The sequence below is a fragment of the Heteronotia binoei genome, chromosome 13 (assembly GCF_032191835.1).
Source record: "Heteronotia binoei isolate CCM8104 ecotype False Entrance Well chromosome 13, APGP_CSIRO_Hbin_v1, whole genome shotgun sequence".
NCBI classification, from domain to species: Eukaryota; Metazoa; Chordata; class Lepidosauria; order Squamata; family Gekkonidae; genus Heteronotia; species Heteronotia binoei.
This window is the reverse complement of record NC_083235.1, coordinates 40,516,043-40,531,197: the sequence shown is the minus strand read 5'-3', so window position 1 is coordinate 40,531,197 and position 15,155 is coordinate 40,516,043. Positions and strand designations below refer to the sequence as shown.

The 15,155-nt window shown below is 43.4% G+C and overlaps 1 protein-coding gene across 1 annotated transcript in view; it reads left to right on the top strand.

Moving 5' to 3' along the window:
- The window catches only part of STXBP4 (syntaxin binding protein 4), a 240,927-nt gene that overhangs the window by 24,848 nt on the left and 200,924 nt on the right, over nucleotides 1-15,155 (top strand). The window contains exons 6-7 of the mRNA XM_060253551.1: nucleotides 3,695-3,780; nucleotides 4,993-5,125. Of these exons, the coding sequence (XP_060109534.1) occupies nucleotides 3,695-3,780; nucleotides 4,993-5,125 (219 nt within the window). The remainder of the gene's footprint in view (nucleotides 1-3,694; nucleotides 3,781-4,992; nucleotides 5,126-15,155) is intronic.

The window sequence follows — 15,155 nt, the reverse complement described above, 5'->3', positions numbered from 1 at the left end:
TTATTAGGAAGGGAATTGAAAACAATCAGCCAGTATCATAATGCCCCTGTATAAATCGATGGTGCGGTCTCATTTGGAGTATGTGTGCAGTTCTGGTCGCCGCACCTCAAAAAGGATATTATAGCATTGGAGAAAGTCCAGAAAAGGGCAACTAAAATGATTAAAGGGCTGGAACACTTTCCCTATGAAGAAAGGTTGAAACGCTTAGGACTCTTTAGCTTGGAGAAACGTCGACTGCGGGGTGACATGATAAGAGGTTTACAAGATAATGCATGGGATGGAGAAAGTAGAGAAAGAGGTACTTTTCTCCCTTTCTCACAATACAAGAACTCATGGGCATTGATTGAAATTGCTGAGCAGACAGGTTAAAACGGATAAAAGGAAGTACTTCTTCACCCAAAGGGTGATTAACATGTGGAATTCACTGCCACAGGAGGTGGTGGCGGCCACAAGCATGGCCACCTTCAAGAGGGGTTTAGATAAAAATATGGAGCAGAGGTCCATCAGTGGCTATTAGCCACTGTGTGTGTGTGTGTATATATAAAATTTTTTTGGCCACTGTGTGACACAGTGTTGGACTGGATGGGCCATTGGCGTGATCAAACATGGCTTCTCTTATGTTGTTATGATGGAGCCAAAATGGCCATACGTAATTCAAAACCGTAGCTAAGGAAATAAATGAACTTTGCACCATTGTTTGAGTTCCTGGTTTGACATAAAGTTACTGGACAGTTCCAAATTTAGGTGATCACACAGCCCTTAAATAGCTGAATTGAACTGTGGTTTCACATGAAGTCTCTTAGCCACTTTCCTAAATGTCATGTTTGTCCTGTACCTAACCACATTGCAAAATCATGTACTGCTTGGAGCAGTGCTCTTATCTCCCATCTTTTACCTATCCAATTCTCTTGATCAATGGCTTGCTTGCCCCAAAATGCAACGTTTGAAACAGGAAAATGCAAATTATGTGAAGACAGTAATAGTAAGTTCAAAATAAAGTGCAGATTGAAAATATGTGTGGTGTAAGGAAATTTGAGCATATTACCAAATTTATTGAGTTTTATTTCCTTGGAGCAGGTTTATTCAGTTATAATAAGACCTACCTTTACCATGCTTACCTTTTAAAATATCAGTCTTCATTTTAACAGCATTCCTCTCCAAGTGTGGTATTTTACTTTGTTAGGGAAGTGTTTGCCTAATGATCTGCATTGCAGGCTCATCCTGTGCACATATTATTGCTCAGAATTAGAATATTTGAAGTTCAAACTTGCAAGTATGGTGAACCCATTCAGTTTCTTACCCTCCCCCCCCCTTCTTTAGCAAACAAATGTTAGAGAAGAGGAAAGTATGGGACAGAAGAAAGACTTTCCCCTCATGGTGTATTAATGCGGGGCTGTGACATAGCACATGTTTGGGTGGTGAGGTAGATTTCTAGAGGGCCCAGGGATTGAGTATGCCTGATACTCAGCTCTCAAGTTTTGGTAATGATGCCCCAGTTTGGTAATGATGCAGTAAATACAAAACTTTTTTCTTCAACTTTGTGGGTTGGATTCTATGGCTCCTTTCAGCTGAGTTGCATCCTGCGTCTCTGGTCTATTAAGTCTTCCTTCAAGGGAGAAATATCTTGTCCAATAAAGAATGACTTTTTCTGAACAAGAAAAGTCTTTCTTTGTTGAATGAACACTTTCTCTGTTAAAGGAAGACTTATTGGATCAAAATGTATGATGTTTATTTTCAAGGCATATCATGGTCAGCCGTCTCCAGTCTGCAATAATCAATAATCCACAGTCCCCTCACCATGACAATTTGAATTAACGTAAGAACATAAGAGAAGCCATGTTGAATCAGACCAATGGCCCATCCAGTCCAACACTCTATGTCACACAGTGGCCAAAAAACCTAGGTGCCATCAGAAGGTCCATCAGTGGGGCCAGGACACTAAAAGCCCTCACAGTTATATTTACTGTCAAGCAAAAGTCTTGCAGCCCTAAAATAATGTCTTAGGATTTTGGCACTGCAAACTGCTGGCACTGTTTCTTTGTCATACCCCCCCCCCCCCAATTATGTGTGCAAAAGTTCATAAAATGGACACCTTTCTTCTGGCTCATAGTACAGTCTGCCCATAGCATGAATGGTTGGTTTGATTCTCTACTGCTAGCAGTTAACCAGCTTTAAATTGCTCTGCATCTTGGAACAGAGCCTTGTAGTGCTCTGTCATTATGTCTGAATTTATTTTTCAGATTTACCAACCACCTTTCTGCATTTTTCAGAAGATAAACTTTCAGAGAGACAAATTGCAAGGAAAAATACATATTTTAAAATGCTGTAGTACTAGCTTGTGAGCATTAATATTAACATCAGCAAGAGAAAAATCATGTTTAAAAGCAATTGGCAAAAAGAAGGCATTTCAAAGCCTGCCCCCAAGTGTTCAGAGGAACAGGACCATTGCCAGAATAATAATGATGGGATTGGAAATGGTGCATACATAGTAGAATAAAACTCCCAGTCACCTCTAACATGAAGCTCTGAAGAGATGGAGAACCATCCCTGTGAGAGTCTGGTAATATTCATGAACTTTGAAGATGATATTGGTATAGGAAAACCAGGCTTTTAGCCCTGTTTAGGTGTTCTGGCAAATTTGATTTTTAATTGCAGCTTGCAGATTAAGCAGACTTTTTCTTGGACCAGCAACATCCAAGATTTTGTACTTTGAAGCCCCACTTTAGGGAATATCTTTTCAAGGTTTGGATCTGCATGGCATGCTGCCTGATACAAATCTGTCTGTGCAGAATACATTGTGCTGTCTTCCTATCCTCTGCTCCTTGACTGTAACCAGAGATGAGCATGATAGATACAATCGGTGCATAGGTGGAGGTATTAACTTGCCACAAACCAGAAGTTGTAACTCCTTGCCCTTCTGCAAACCTATATAATACATAATTCAGAATAATACTCAAAGCATGTTTAAGCTCTTCCTCAGATTATGGGAAAAACTTAAGTAAACTTCTCTCTCTATTCTCTAATTATACATGTTTAAAGGGGGGGAGAAAAATAAATTTTTCTTCCTGTATAGATGCTGAATTTTGAGCTCTCTATTGATGCCCCAATTTGTTAACTTATCTTGTTTCCTTTGTTGTTACATGTTCATTGTAGGTTGGTTTCCCCCCGCTTTTTCTTGGGGAGAAGTGCTTTTCTGGTGTCAATGTTTGTATTCTTTTTTTAATGTCTTCCTTAATAAATAATTAATTTTTAAATAAAAAGATAGAAGCTCGATGTTCATTTCTGAATATGGACTATTGTACTATCCATGATTAAGAAAGGTCTGATGAGCTAGGATCTAAAACCTTGTTTTGAAAGTTTGTCTAGTAGCCAGTCAGTCTTAACTATGTGATGTATAAACATGCAACAGCTTGTTCTTCAGTGTCTTCATCCACTCCCTGGCTACAGAGGTGACAAGCCAAAGTGAAGGCAATGAAAGCAGTGTTTGTCAAGCAAGCCAGGCTGTGAGTGATCACCTGCAGATCAAATCCTGGTTTCAGAAGCTAAATATAGTTAAAGCAAACCATAGTTCTTGTGTTGTGTTGATACTGAGCCATTAGCTGTGATGGATCTCTTCCCTGAAAAATCTCAGAAAATGTACATTTTTGCAGCAGCTTTTAAAATATGTAATGTAACTTTAGCTTTATTGTCCTAGAAAAGAATTCCTAAATCTAATGGAGAAGTATGGCTTGCACAGTAACACGGACTCTGCAAGGAGTTCCCCAACGGAGCTGCTAGCTGGTGAGTTGCTGTTTATATATATCTAAATCTGCAGTATGCAGCATAAGAACATAGTAAAGGATGCTCGGTGGCCTAATGGCCTCCATTAATATTTCAGGTTGGTAGAAATGCTTGCATGAATTGGAAGATGGACCTTTTAACCCATGTTTTATGTGTGGGTTGATGTTTGATGGACAGAAAAGACAGGGCTATTCAGTCAAGACTCTACTGATTTTTTTATGGAACTAAAAAAGAGAGAAGGGTGGTATTGCCCCCTAGGGGCTAATCAAAGCATTGCAAAGCAGAATCTGGTGCTTTCTGTTTTTGGAACCAAAGAAAACTTTAAAATATCCAATCTGGGCCCACAGTGTGGGAACATTTTGTGCTGCATGGGTAATAACTGCATCCTGACATCTCCATCAGTCACTGCTTAGTAGTAGATACATCATGATGATAAATGTAAGAGGCAGAGTACCTGCAAACTAACTGTCCCAGGGACATTCTGCTTGCTAGAATTGTGTTTAACTCATGCAATTCAGACGTTGTGTCAAATTCTATCATCTGTAATTTCAAATGACATAATATGGCTCTTTGCATTGTTATGCAAGTTTCTAAATCAAAGCATTTCTGTTAGCACACCCCTTCAGCTTTTCAGTAAGTTTCAGAAATGGAGCAAAAGGCTTATACCTGAAGAAGGTAGGTGGGAAAGAAATTTCTGTCATTCCCCCTTTCTTAGCTGCAGCCTTCTCATGTCTCATCACACTCTGTTCCTGGGTTTTCTGTTCCTCAGGAATGACTTTTCAGGTAGGGCAGAGGACTGTGCTAGTAAGGAGAAGATGGCAAAGAACATTCTGTACACTCAGTCCATAGAAGGGCTATGTCAAAGCCAGAGGCTTTTAGTATGTCTTATAGACTCCCCTGCTATCTGTAAGGCTTTAACATTGAACATATTTTAATGCTGCTACAAAAAAAATCCTATTGACCCAGCTTTTTGTTGACGCCTGTCTGCTTTTTGTCTTCTTTTTTTGTGCTGTTGGATGTGTTTGTTAATTGTTTTTTTGTAGTATGCTGTTTGTAAATCATGTTGTTCTTGGATTTAATTTTGATAGAAAGGTAGGACATACTTACATATATATTTTAACTGAATGTAGCATGAAGAGTACAAGATCAAAGCCAGCCCTGAAAATTTGTTCTCCAGTTTTTATTCTGTATGTCTTCTTTTTTTCCCCTGAGGTCAATCTATTGACTGTCTCTCTTCTGGACCATCCTCAAGGTCATCAAGTCCTCCACTGTTCCATTCGAAAGGCATTATCACAAACTACCATGGAAAGCCTGCACTGGCAACATCCCTTCAGGCCACCACAAAGTAATTTCAGCAGTTTATAGTTCTGTTTTTCCCATTAGAAACTTATGGAAAAGGTTGTTACGTAAAAGGGCTGAATATATAAATTTTACAGTTTCAAAAGCTATCTTGTTGTGTTGTGGTGAGTTGTCAACACAGAAGAAATCTTTTTTAAAAAAAGATTTGTTTTAATTTTTTAAAATGTTATGTGGTATTTCTTTGAACATATGATGCTGGCGTAGCTGATTTTGTATTGTCTACTCTAGCTGGCAGTGGCTTCTCAGAGAAGTCTTTCCCTGTACTGACTACTCAAGACTCTTTTGCTGGAGACGCTAGGGATTAAACTTGCGCTATTCTGCATGCAAGGTACTTGCAAAGTATTTGCTCTGCTGCTGAGCTTCTCTTTTCAGCTTGGACAGTGAATTAACCACAGGTGACACCATATACAGACCACAAAAATCATATCCTGTACCATATCATTTATTAATTATATATAAGAGGTGCAGGCATTTTGAATATCTGGCCACATTTATTTATTTGTTGTTCTTTGGCCACCCTTCTTTCTTTTTCTTGTTTTTTTTTTTTAAATTACCGGAATCAATCCAGGAAGACAGTTGAGATCCCAGTTTGCATCCTTTCCCCATTGTCATTACCCACCCATAGATACAGAGACACTTCAGCTTTGCAGTGTCCCAGTTTGCTAAATGTGACATAGGGTTCATAGAAGGGTTGAAGTTCCTTATCATGTCTCTCCTTCTCTGGGGTCCAAGCAAAACAGCTTGGTCACCTGTGAGACAGGCAGTTCCATTAGCAAAAGAGGTGACTGCAGCTTGCCTACCTATTTTTGGGAGCTTCTTAGTGACACACATCTAGTGTCCCATTGTATCTGTGTTGGGACTGTCCATGTGAATGCCAAAGCTTCACCAAATTTCTTGGTAAGAACATAAGAGAAGCCATGTTGGATCGGTCAATGGCCCATCCATTGGTAAAATGGTCATTTTACCAGTACATACTTAATGTGTCGGTTTCGGAGAGGTAGAGGAACTAGGGATCAAATTGCCAGCATTCGATGGATTATGGAGAAAGCACGGAAGTATCAGAAAAATGTCTATTTCTGTTTCATTGTCTACGCTGAAGTGTTTGATTGTGTGGATCACAACAAACTGTGGCAAGTCCTTAAAGAGATGGGTGTACCAGACCACCTCACGTCTCCTGAGAAACCTGTATAAGGGTCAAGGAGCAACTGTCAGAATGGGATATGGAACAACTGATTGGTTTAGAATAGGAAAAGGAGTTTGGCAAGGATGTATATTGTCACCCTGCTTATTTAATTTATATGCAGAGTACATCATGCGGAATGCTGATTGGATGAATCAGAAGCCGGAATTAAGATTGCCGGGGAAAAACATCAACGACTTCAGATATGCAGATGACACCACTCTAATGGCAGAAAGTGAGGAGGACCTAAAGAACCTCTTGTTGAGGGTGAAAGAGGAGAGCACAAAAGTAGGCTTGAAACTCAACATAAAAAAAACTAAGATCATGGCATCCAGCACCTTGGCAAATAGAAACAGAAGACATGGAAGTCGTGACAGACTTCACTTTTCTGGGATACAAGATCACTGCAGATGGTGATTGTAGCCATGAAATTAAAAGACGTTTGTTCCTTGGGAGGACAGCTACGGCGAACCTAGGCAGTATAATAAAAAGTAGAGACATCACCCTGCCAACATAAGTCTATACAGTCAAAGTGATGGTATTCCCAGTAGTAATGTATGGCTGTGAGAGCTGGACCATAAGGAAGGCCGAGCGCAGAAGAATAGATGCTTTTGAGCTGTGGTGCTGGAGAAGAATCTTGAGAGTCCATTGGAGTGCAAGAAGATCAAGTGAGTCAGTCCTAAGGGAAATCAACCCAGACTGTTCTCTGGAAGGTCAGATGCTGAAGCTGACGCTTAAATACTTTGGCCACCAAATGAGAAGGGAGCCTTCACTGGAGAAGATCCTGATGCTAGAAAAGACAAGGCAAAAGAAGAAGGGGATGGCAAAAGATGAGATGGCTGGACAGCGTTACTGATGTAACAAACACAAATTTGAGCAGACTTCGGAGGATGGTGGAAGACAGGAGGGCCTGGTGTGACTTTGTCCACGGGGTTGCAAAGAGTCGGACTCAAACTGTGTAACTGAACAGCAGCAACAACATTTAATGTGTCCAGGGCATTAGGGACACTTAAGCATTATTCAGACTTAGGGACAAACCAGGGCTTATGAATTGGGGTGTTCTTGAATTTGCACACTTCTTCCTGTCTCCCTTTGTGCACAGTTGAGTAATGAAAGATTTTCACTTTCATGGTTGTACATGACTGCAGCTCTCCGTAGACTCAAGGAACGCAGATCTTTTTTAAACTGTCCTTCTACCAGCAACGCTTTCAGGCTTCATGAATGTTCTTGGGGTCTCGGCCTATATGGACTAATAACCAGATGTCGAGAGGCTGTAAGGAGGAGGAAGGGAATGAAATTGCCCTTTCAATCTCTTTTGTCAGTGTAGCTCTACAGATGGCAGAAGGGAAGGATTTGGGCCCCATTCCTTTTCTCCACTGCAGCGTGGCTATTAATTCATGCAAGTCCTGCTTCCTTGGGTATAAACATTTCAGGAACTGAAAGGGACTACTCAGAAGAGGGGAAGTGGTGAAGTTGCATGATCCTTATATTGGATCCAACCTGCAGTTTGTAATTTTTGTCCAAATTGCAATCTGTGGTTTGCCCGCTTCCCTGTAAAACAGGGTTACAAACGATGTTTATTGCCAGGTTTCAATACTAGTTGATAGGAAGAACACAACCTATAATTTCTGACTGGGGCATAATGACATACCTGGTTTGCTTTATAAGCAGGAAACTTACATCAGGTCAGACCATCGACCCACCTATTTCAGTGTTGTCTGCTCAGCATCTATCCAAGGTCTCAGGCAAGAAGAGGTATTTTGCAACAACCTATATCTAAGATCTTTGGACAGATACAAGGCCTGACCCTGGATCCTTCTGCATGAAAGGCAGGCACTCTACAACTTACTGATTGAATTCCCTGTTGCAACTCAACTTAAAATTGCGACTCGATTTAGAAATGCCATGACCTTGTATGGATCAGGACCACCATGCAGGGGAGGAGGGCTCCTCCCTTTCCACAGGCCCCCTTTTGTCAGCCTGAAGCAGACCAGGGAGCATTGTTTGTCCCATTGGGGAGGCTGCACAGCTACTGAATGCTCGCAAGTGCATCTCTTTGATAAGGCAAATAGCGCCTCTTTAGGACTGTTTCAGGTTAGGAAAACAGCACAGTTGGGAAGGAAGGAGCCTGTCCACCGCATTCCCAGTCCATGGTTTTGACCAGAATGAGGGCCCTTTTGTCAGGCTCTGTAACTCTTTCATGCTGAAATTATAAAATATTAACCAAATGGACTCTCCATACTAACCCACAGCCTTTTGTTATACTGTAGCTAGCATGCATATCAAAAAGAGGACGTTTGAAGTGTTAACTTTGTTTAGGCTGTAAAAAGAGCAAAGGAATGCGACCATTAGTAGATACTGCGGTCGGCCAGCATCTTCCCAGAGGCAAAGAGATAAGCGGAAGCTCTCATGTGAAAGTTTGCACCTTCACTCCCTGTTGTTTTGAGAATAGTGGGTTTGTTTAGATATCACTTTGATGTAGATTCCATAAGACTAAGAGACACCCATTCCCAGGTATTAGTCTCAACTTTTGTATCCAGCTATGAGTTTCCAATAAAGTATACATTGTTTCAATGAATACTGCCTTGAGTCTCCATTGCCTGACATTTTGAGACTAATCCTTAAAAAGGGGTTTATCTGAACCGGCCATTTTGAAGTCTGAATGGCTGAATGGCTGAAAAAGTTCCGGATAACAGAGAACCTCCAGGGGAACCGAAAACTCCCCCATGGCACGTCCTTGGACATAGGCGCGCCACGGGAATCAAATCCCCTTCCTACATCCAAACCCTGTTCATCAGCCCGCAGCAGTGGAAGCCGAAGACCTCTACCGCACTGATGGACACAGCCCCAGCTCGACACGAGACCCTCCTCACCAGGCCACCTGCAGGAGAGCCAGGAGAAGAGGTCGACGCATCACGCGTGAGCCTGTCCGACTTGGAGGATGAGGAGGACGGGGCCGGGGGCCCGGGGAAAGAAGATGAAGCCGCCCGCTTGGAAGAGAAACTCTTAAAAATATTGGTAAAAGAATTAATACTCCCTTTGAAAAATTGGTGAAAGAGTATGGAGAAGATAAGTCAAAAATAGTTTCAAAATTGTATAAGATTTTATTAGGTACAGGGAAATCTCCGAGAGAATTTTTGAAGGAATATTGGGAAACAGATATTGATGAAAAAATTTTAGATGAAGATTGGGAAAGGATTTTTAGATTACCTCCTTTTGTCACAACTTCTAGATTAATGCAGGAGCAGGGATTGAAGATGATACAGAAATGGTATTATACACCGATTAAGTTGTATTATATTTCTAAATCAGGGAGTAAAAATTGTTGAAGGAAATGTGGAGAAATTGGAACTTTCAGTCACATGTGGTGGGATTGTCCTTTAGTGAAAAAGTTCTGGGTTCAGGTTGGCATAGAGATGACAAAGGTTATGGGAAGAAGAATAAGTATATCTAAAGCAATGGCATTTATTAATTTGGATGGTGCAGGGTTAAGATCAAAAGAGGATAGTAAATGGATTAATTTGATGTTAGTAGCAGCAAGACAAGTGATAGCAAGGAATTGGAAAGAAGCTGAGGAACTGACAATTAATCATTGGAGGGATAAAATGAATAATATAATAATTTTGGAGTATTTAACGATGAAGATTCGAAGAATGAATGGATTAAAGGTTAGGGAACAGGAGGAGGGCCGGTTTAGAAAGATGGTGAGGTATTTGGAAAAGGTTAAACAATTTAAGATGATTGGTTGGTTAATAAGAAAATGAATGAATAAGAAGATAAGAAGATTACCCCCGCTTTGGTGGGGTAGGGCGGGATATAAATCGAACAAAATAAAAATAAAATAAAATAAATTAAATAGACTGATGGAGTTGTACTTGGATGGAAAGTTAATGGTTATAAATATATGGAATATTATTATGTATCTATGGCCTGGGATTCTCACAGAGGTGGAGTGGTGTTGGAATATATAACAATAAAATTTAATTAAAAAAAGAGAGAAAAAATCTTGGGGAAAGTGAAAAGCCAGATGAAAGGGCTGGCGAGGGACCTCCAAAGCAAGATCCAGAGTAATACCCAGGCAATCGCCCGGGAAGTAGGGAGGCAGATCGACTGCATGCAGTCCCTGTGGGAGATGGAACGCTGGCAACCCCGGGGATTGGGACCACCCGCGCCACCACCTCTAGCGAACCCAGGTGGAGGCGGCAGTGAGGGAGCACCGGCGCCACCGGCACCCTCTCCCGGAGGTCCAGCGCCTCGAGAGCCAGGAAAACCCCGTGAACTCGATCTCAAGTTCGACGGGGACCAAGAAAAAGTGGAATACTTCACCATCCAGGCGACCAGCTATATGCACTACTGGGGGAACACCTTCCCTGATGAGCTGAGCCGAGTGGACTACCTAGAATCGAAACTCACGGGAGCGGCCCGGAGATGGTATGTGAGTCTATATGGGTCGAGAGGTCCAGAACTGGGGAGTGTGCACAGCTTCTTACAAGCCATGCTGCGCCAGTACGAGGATCCTCTCCGAGGCTGGGGCCCTCAACGTGCTGAAAGACCTGAAGCAAGGGACCCGCTCAGTGAGAGAATACATGGCGGAGTTCCAGACCCACTGTGCCCGGGTGAGAGGATGGAACGAAGTGATAAAGATCGAGGCCTACCAGAGTGGCCTCAGATCCGCTCTTCTGGATTGGGCCCTCGGGTGGCTCTACAGCACCAGTGAGAGGGGAGCAGAGGGGGACGTGAGGCTCGGTCAGGGGCAAAGACTGAGCCCAAAAAACCTACTCCCCCCCCTTGAGCAGCTCCGCAAAGGGATCTGCCACCCGCAGATGCTATCGATGTGGTGACCTGGGGCACCTAGTCGGGGAATGCCCCGAGAAACCTCGAGCCCCCCCCTCTGCACCGAAGACTACGGGCCCCAAGGTGAAGAAGACACCGGGAAGACCAAAGGAGCCCAGTCGGGGCAACACTGCATTGTCGGTGGTGCTTGACGAGGATTTTACCAGGGGGGAACGAGTCTGGAGACGAGACGGAGCCATCAGGAAACGAGCATGACCTGCCCTAAGCGGTGCCGAAAGGCAGGTCGACGCCACACCGGCACCACTGCGGGTGAGAATATCCGGAGAACTATTTCTAGTCCCTTTGACTCTATTAAATCCCAATTCCAAAGGTTTCATGCACACCCGAGCGCTAATTGACTCGGGGTGCACTAGGGAGATCATCACCCCAAGGTTAGTAGAAGCACTAAGGTTAGCCAGAACACCCCTACCCCACCCGCTACAATTCGAGCAGATGGATGGGACAGTAATGAAGGGGGAGCCGTGTGTAGAAGAAACTTAATTCTTCCCAGTAGGGATTAAAGAGCACTGGGACATGGAAGTGTTCGTAATTGCCCCCTCCTCATCCTTCAATGTAGTAGTGGGGGTAGGATGGCTGGCGAGACATCAACCAAACATCCAGTGGGCCGAGCAAACCATAGACTTTGACAGCAAAAAAATGCACCCATCACCACTGGTCAGTAAAATGGGGCCCCTCGCCTCCCCCCCAAAACGAGAGACTATGCCTAACCATAGAGGAAGTACGATCCATCCCACAAGAGTATCGGGACTTACGTAAAGTGTTTAATGAGGAAGAGGCGGACGAACTCCCCACACACAGAAGCACAGACTTTGCTAATGAACTCATAGCGGGGCAAGAATTACCCAAAGCAAAACTGTATTCAATGGGATGGGCAGAGAAGGCTGAATTGAGAAAGTTCTTGGACAAAAATTTAAACTGGGGGTTCATCCGGCTAGCCACGGCGCCGCACGCGGCCCCAGTACTGTTCAGAAAGAAGAAGGACGGGGGGCTTAGACTTTGCACAGATTTTCGTGGGATAAATGCCATATCCATGTCAAACGCCTACCCCATCCCCCTGATTAAAGACTTGTTAAGCACAGTATCAGAAGGGTGCATCTTTACAAAATTAGATCTGAGGGACGCTTACTTCCGAGTCAGAATTAAAGAAGGGGACGAATGGAAGACACCGTTCAACACCCCCCTGGGTCAATGTGAGTACTTAGTGATGCCGTTTGGGTTACAGGGGGCCCCCGGAGTGTTTATGAATTTCATCAACGAAGTACTGAGAGAGTACCTGTACAAAGGGGTGGTGGTTTACCTGGATGACATCATTATCTATTTGAAAGATCTACCCTCCCACATAAAGTTGGTGAGAAAAGTGCTCAACACCCTGCTAGAGCACAAACTCTATGCTAAATTGTCGAAATGTGAATTTCACCAAAAGGAACTAGATTACTTGGTCTTCAGGGTATTGGGAAAAGGCTTAGCCATGGACCCAGTGAAAATCCAAGCAGTGTTGGACTAGGAACCCCCGAGAACATGTAGACAGCTCCAATCTTTCATCGGATTCGCAAATTTTTACCGTGGGTTCATAGAGGGCTTTGCCAAAGTGATGCTACCGCTAACCGACTTGCTAAAGACTAAGGGGCGGGGACCCGAGATGAAAAAACCAAGTTCGAGATTAGTATGGTCCCCTGAATGTCAGAAGGCGTTTGAGAAATTAAAACAACTGTTCACCAGTGAACACATTCTAGCGCACCCCAATGAACTGAAACCTTTCGTGATGCAATGTGACACCTCTGATGTAGCCGTCGGAGCCATACTGATGCAGAAAGACCCCGAGGGCAGATTAAAACTCTGCGCCTATATAGCCAAGAATTTTTCTAATGAATAACGTAATTGGTCAGTCTGGGACAAAGAAGCCTTTGCAGTAATGTTCGCCTTAAAAACATAGTGGTCATGGCTGGAAGGGGCCAGGGTGCCATTTGAAATATGGACAGATCACAAAAACTTAGAGGCGCTTACCGGGCGCCGAAAATTAACCGCCAAACAGATTAGGTGGGCAGGGTTCTTCGCCAAATTTGATTTCACATTACGACACATCCCTGGCTCAAAAAACTTTTTAGCCGACGCCCTCTCTCGGTTGCCGCAACACGAAAGCCAGCGGGAAGAAACCGTAGACTCTCTCATCCCGCCTTCAGCTATTGCAGGTGGTGTGACCACTCGGTCAGGAAAAAAGACCGGGAAACTAGAACCATGGGGGGGAAATAAACTAATCACAGAAGCAGAACAAGAAGGGGAGGAACGGCCAGAAGGGCTAGTAAAGGGGGAAGGAGGATTTTGGTATCATGAAGGGAAATTGTACATCCCCAAAAGCCTCCGCCAGGAAGTGCTGCAGCACTGCCACAGCAGCAAATTAGCCGGGCATTTTGGCTATGTAAGAACGCTGCATCTAGTAAGTAGTTAGTTCTGGTGGCCCCAAATGAAAAAAGATATTTCAGAATTTGTAGCGTCTTGTCCAACCTGCATAATGGCCAAAAGGAGGGGAGGGAAAACACCCGGTTTACTTCATCCCACTCCCACAGCGGGACGACCTTGGTGGTGTCCATGGACTTTATAGTCGAACTGCCTGTATCGCAAGGACGGACAGTAATTCTAGTGGTGGTTGACACGTTTTCAAAACAAGCCCACTTCATCCCTTGCAAACAACTCCCCACCGCTAAAAAACTAGCACGCCTATTTTTCCAACACATTGTGAAACTACACTCATTCCCGGACAAGGTCATTAGTGACCGTGGCCCACAGTTCGTTGCCAACTTCTGGTGGGAGTTTTGTAAACTAACAGGGATTGAACAGGGACTGAGTTCCGCCTACCACCCGCAAACGGATGGGCAGACGGAACATGTGAACTCTCTTCTCGAACAATATCTAAGGTGCTTCATTAATTACCAACAAGACAATTGGGTGGAACTATTGCCTTTTGCGGAGTATGGCTACAACAATAGCCTGCATAGCTCAACAAAAACCACTCCCTTTCAAATTGTGAATGGATACGAAGGGAAACCCTTCCCCAATCTGCCAGTCACCAACACTACCAGTTCCCCCACCTCGTGTCGCCAATGGTGGGAAACTCTAGCCAAAGTGTGGGAAATAATCCAAGAAAACCTGGAAGTGGCTAAAAAGGATTACAAGGCACAATTCGACAAAAAACACTCTCCCGAATGGAACTTCAAAGTAGGGGATACTGAGTTCCTCCCAACCAAAAACCTACCTTTCCAACAATCATCCGGAAAACTGGCATACAAATACTTAGGACCTTTCAAAATCAAAAGAGTAATAAATGCAGTGACTGTTGAACTAGAACTACCTAAAATGTTTAGTAAAATTCACCGTTTTCCATTGCAGTCTTCTGAAAAAAGATCCTGGAGCTGCATCTTGGCATCCACGCCCTACAACGCCCACCCCTATTCAAGTGAGGGGTCAGAGTCATCATGAAGTGCAAGAGATACTAGATGCCCAGCTAAAGCGGGGATATTGCATTTCCTGGTTCGATGGAAGTACTTTCCCCCCTCTTGCGACGAATGGGTTAAGTCAACAGATCTAAGGGCACCTCTTCTTCTAAAAAGATTTTACCTACTGCACCCAGACAAACCCCGAGCGCGAGCTTAGGGGGGCAGTATGTCAGGCTCTGTAACTCTATCATGCTGAAATTATAAAATACTAACCAAATGGACTCTCCATACTAACCCAAAGCCTTTTGTTATACTGTAGCTAGCATGCATATCAAAGAGAGGATGTTTGAAGTGTTAACTTTGTTTAGGTTGTAAAAAGAGCAAAGGAATGCGACCGTTAGTAGATACCACGGTCGGCCAGCATCTTCCCAGAGATAAGCGGAAGCTCTCGTGTGAAAGTTTGCACCTTCACTCCCTGTTGTTTTGAGAATAGTGGTTTTGTTTAGATATCGCTTTGATGTAGATTCCATAAGACTAAGAGACACCCATTC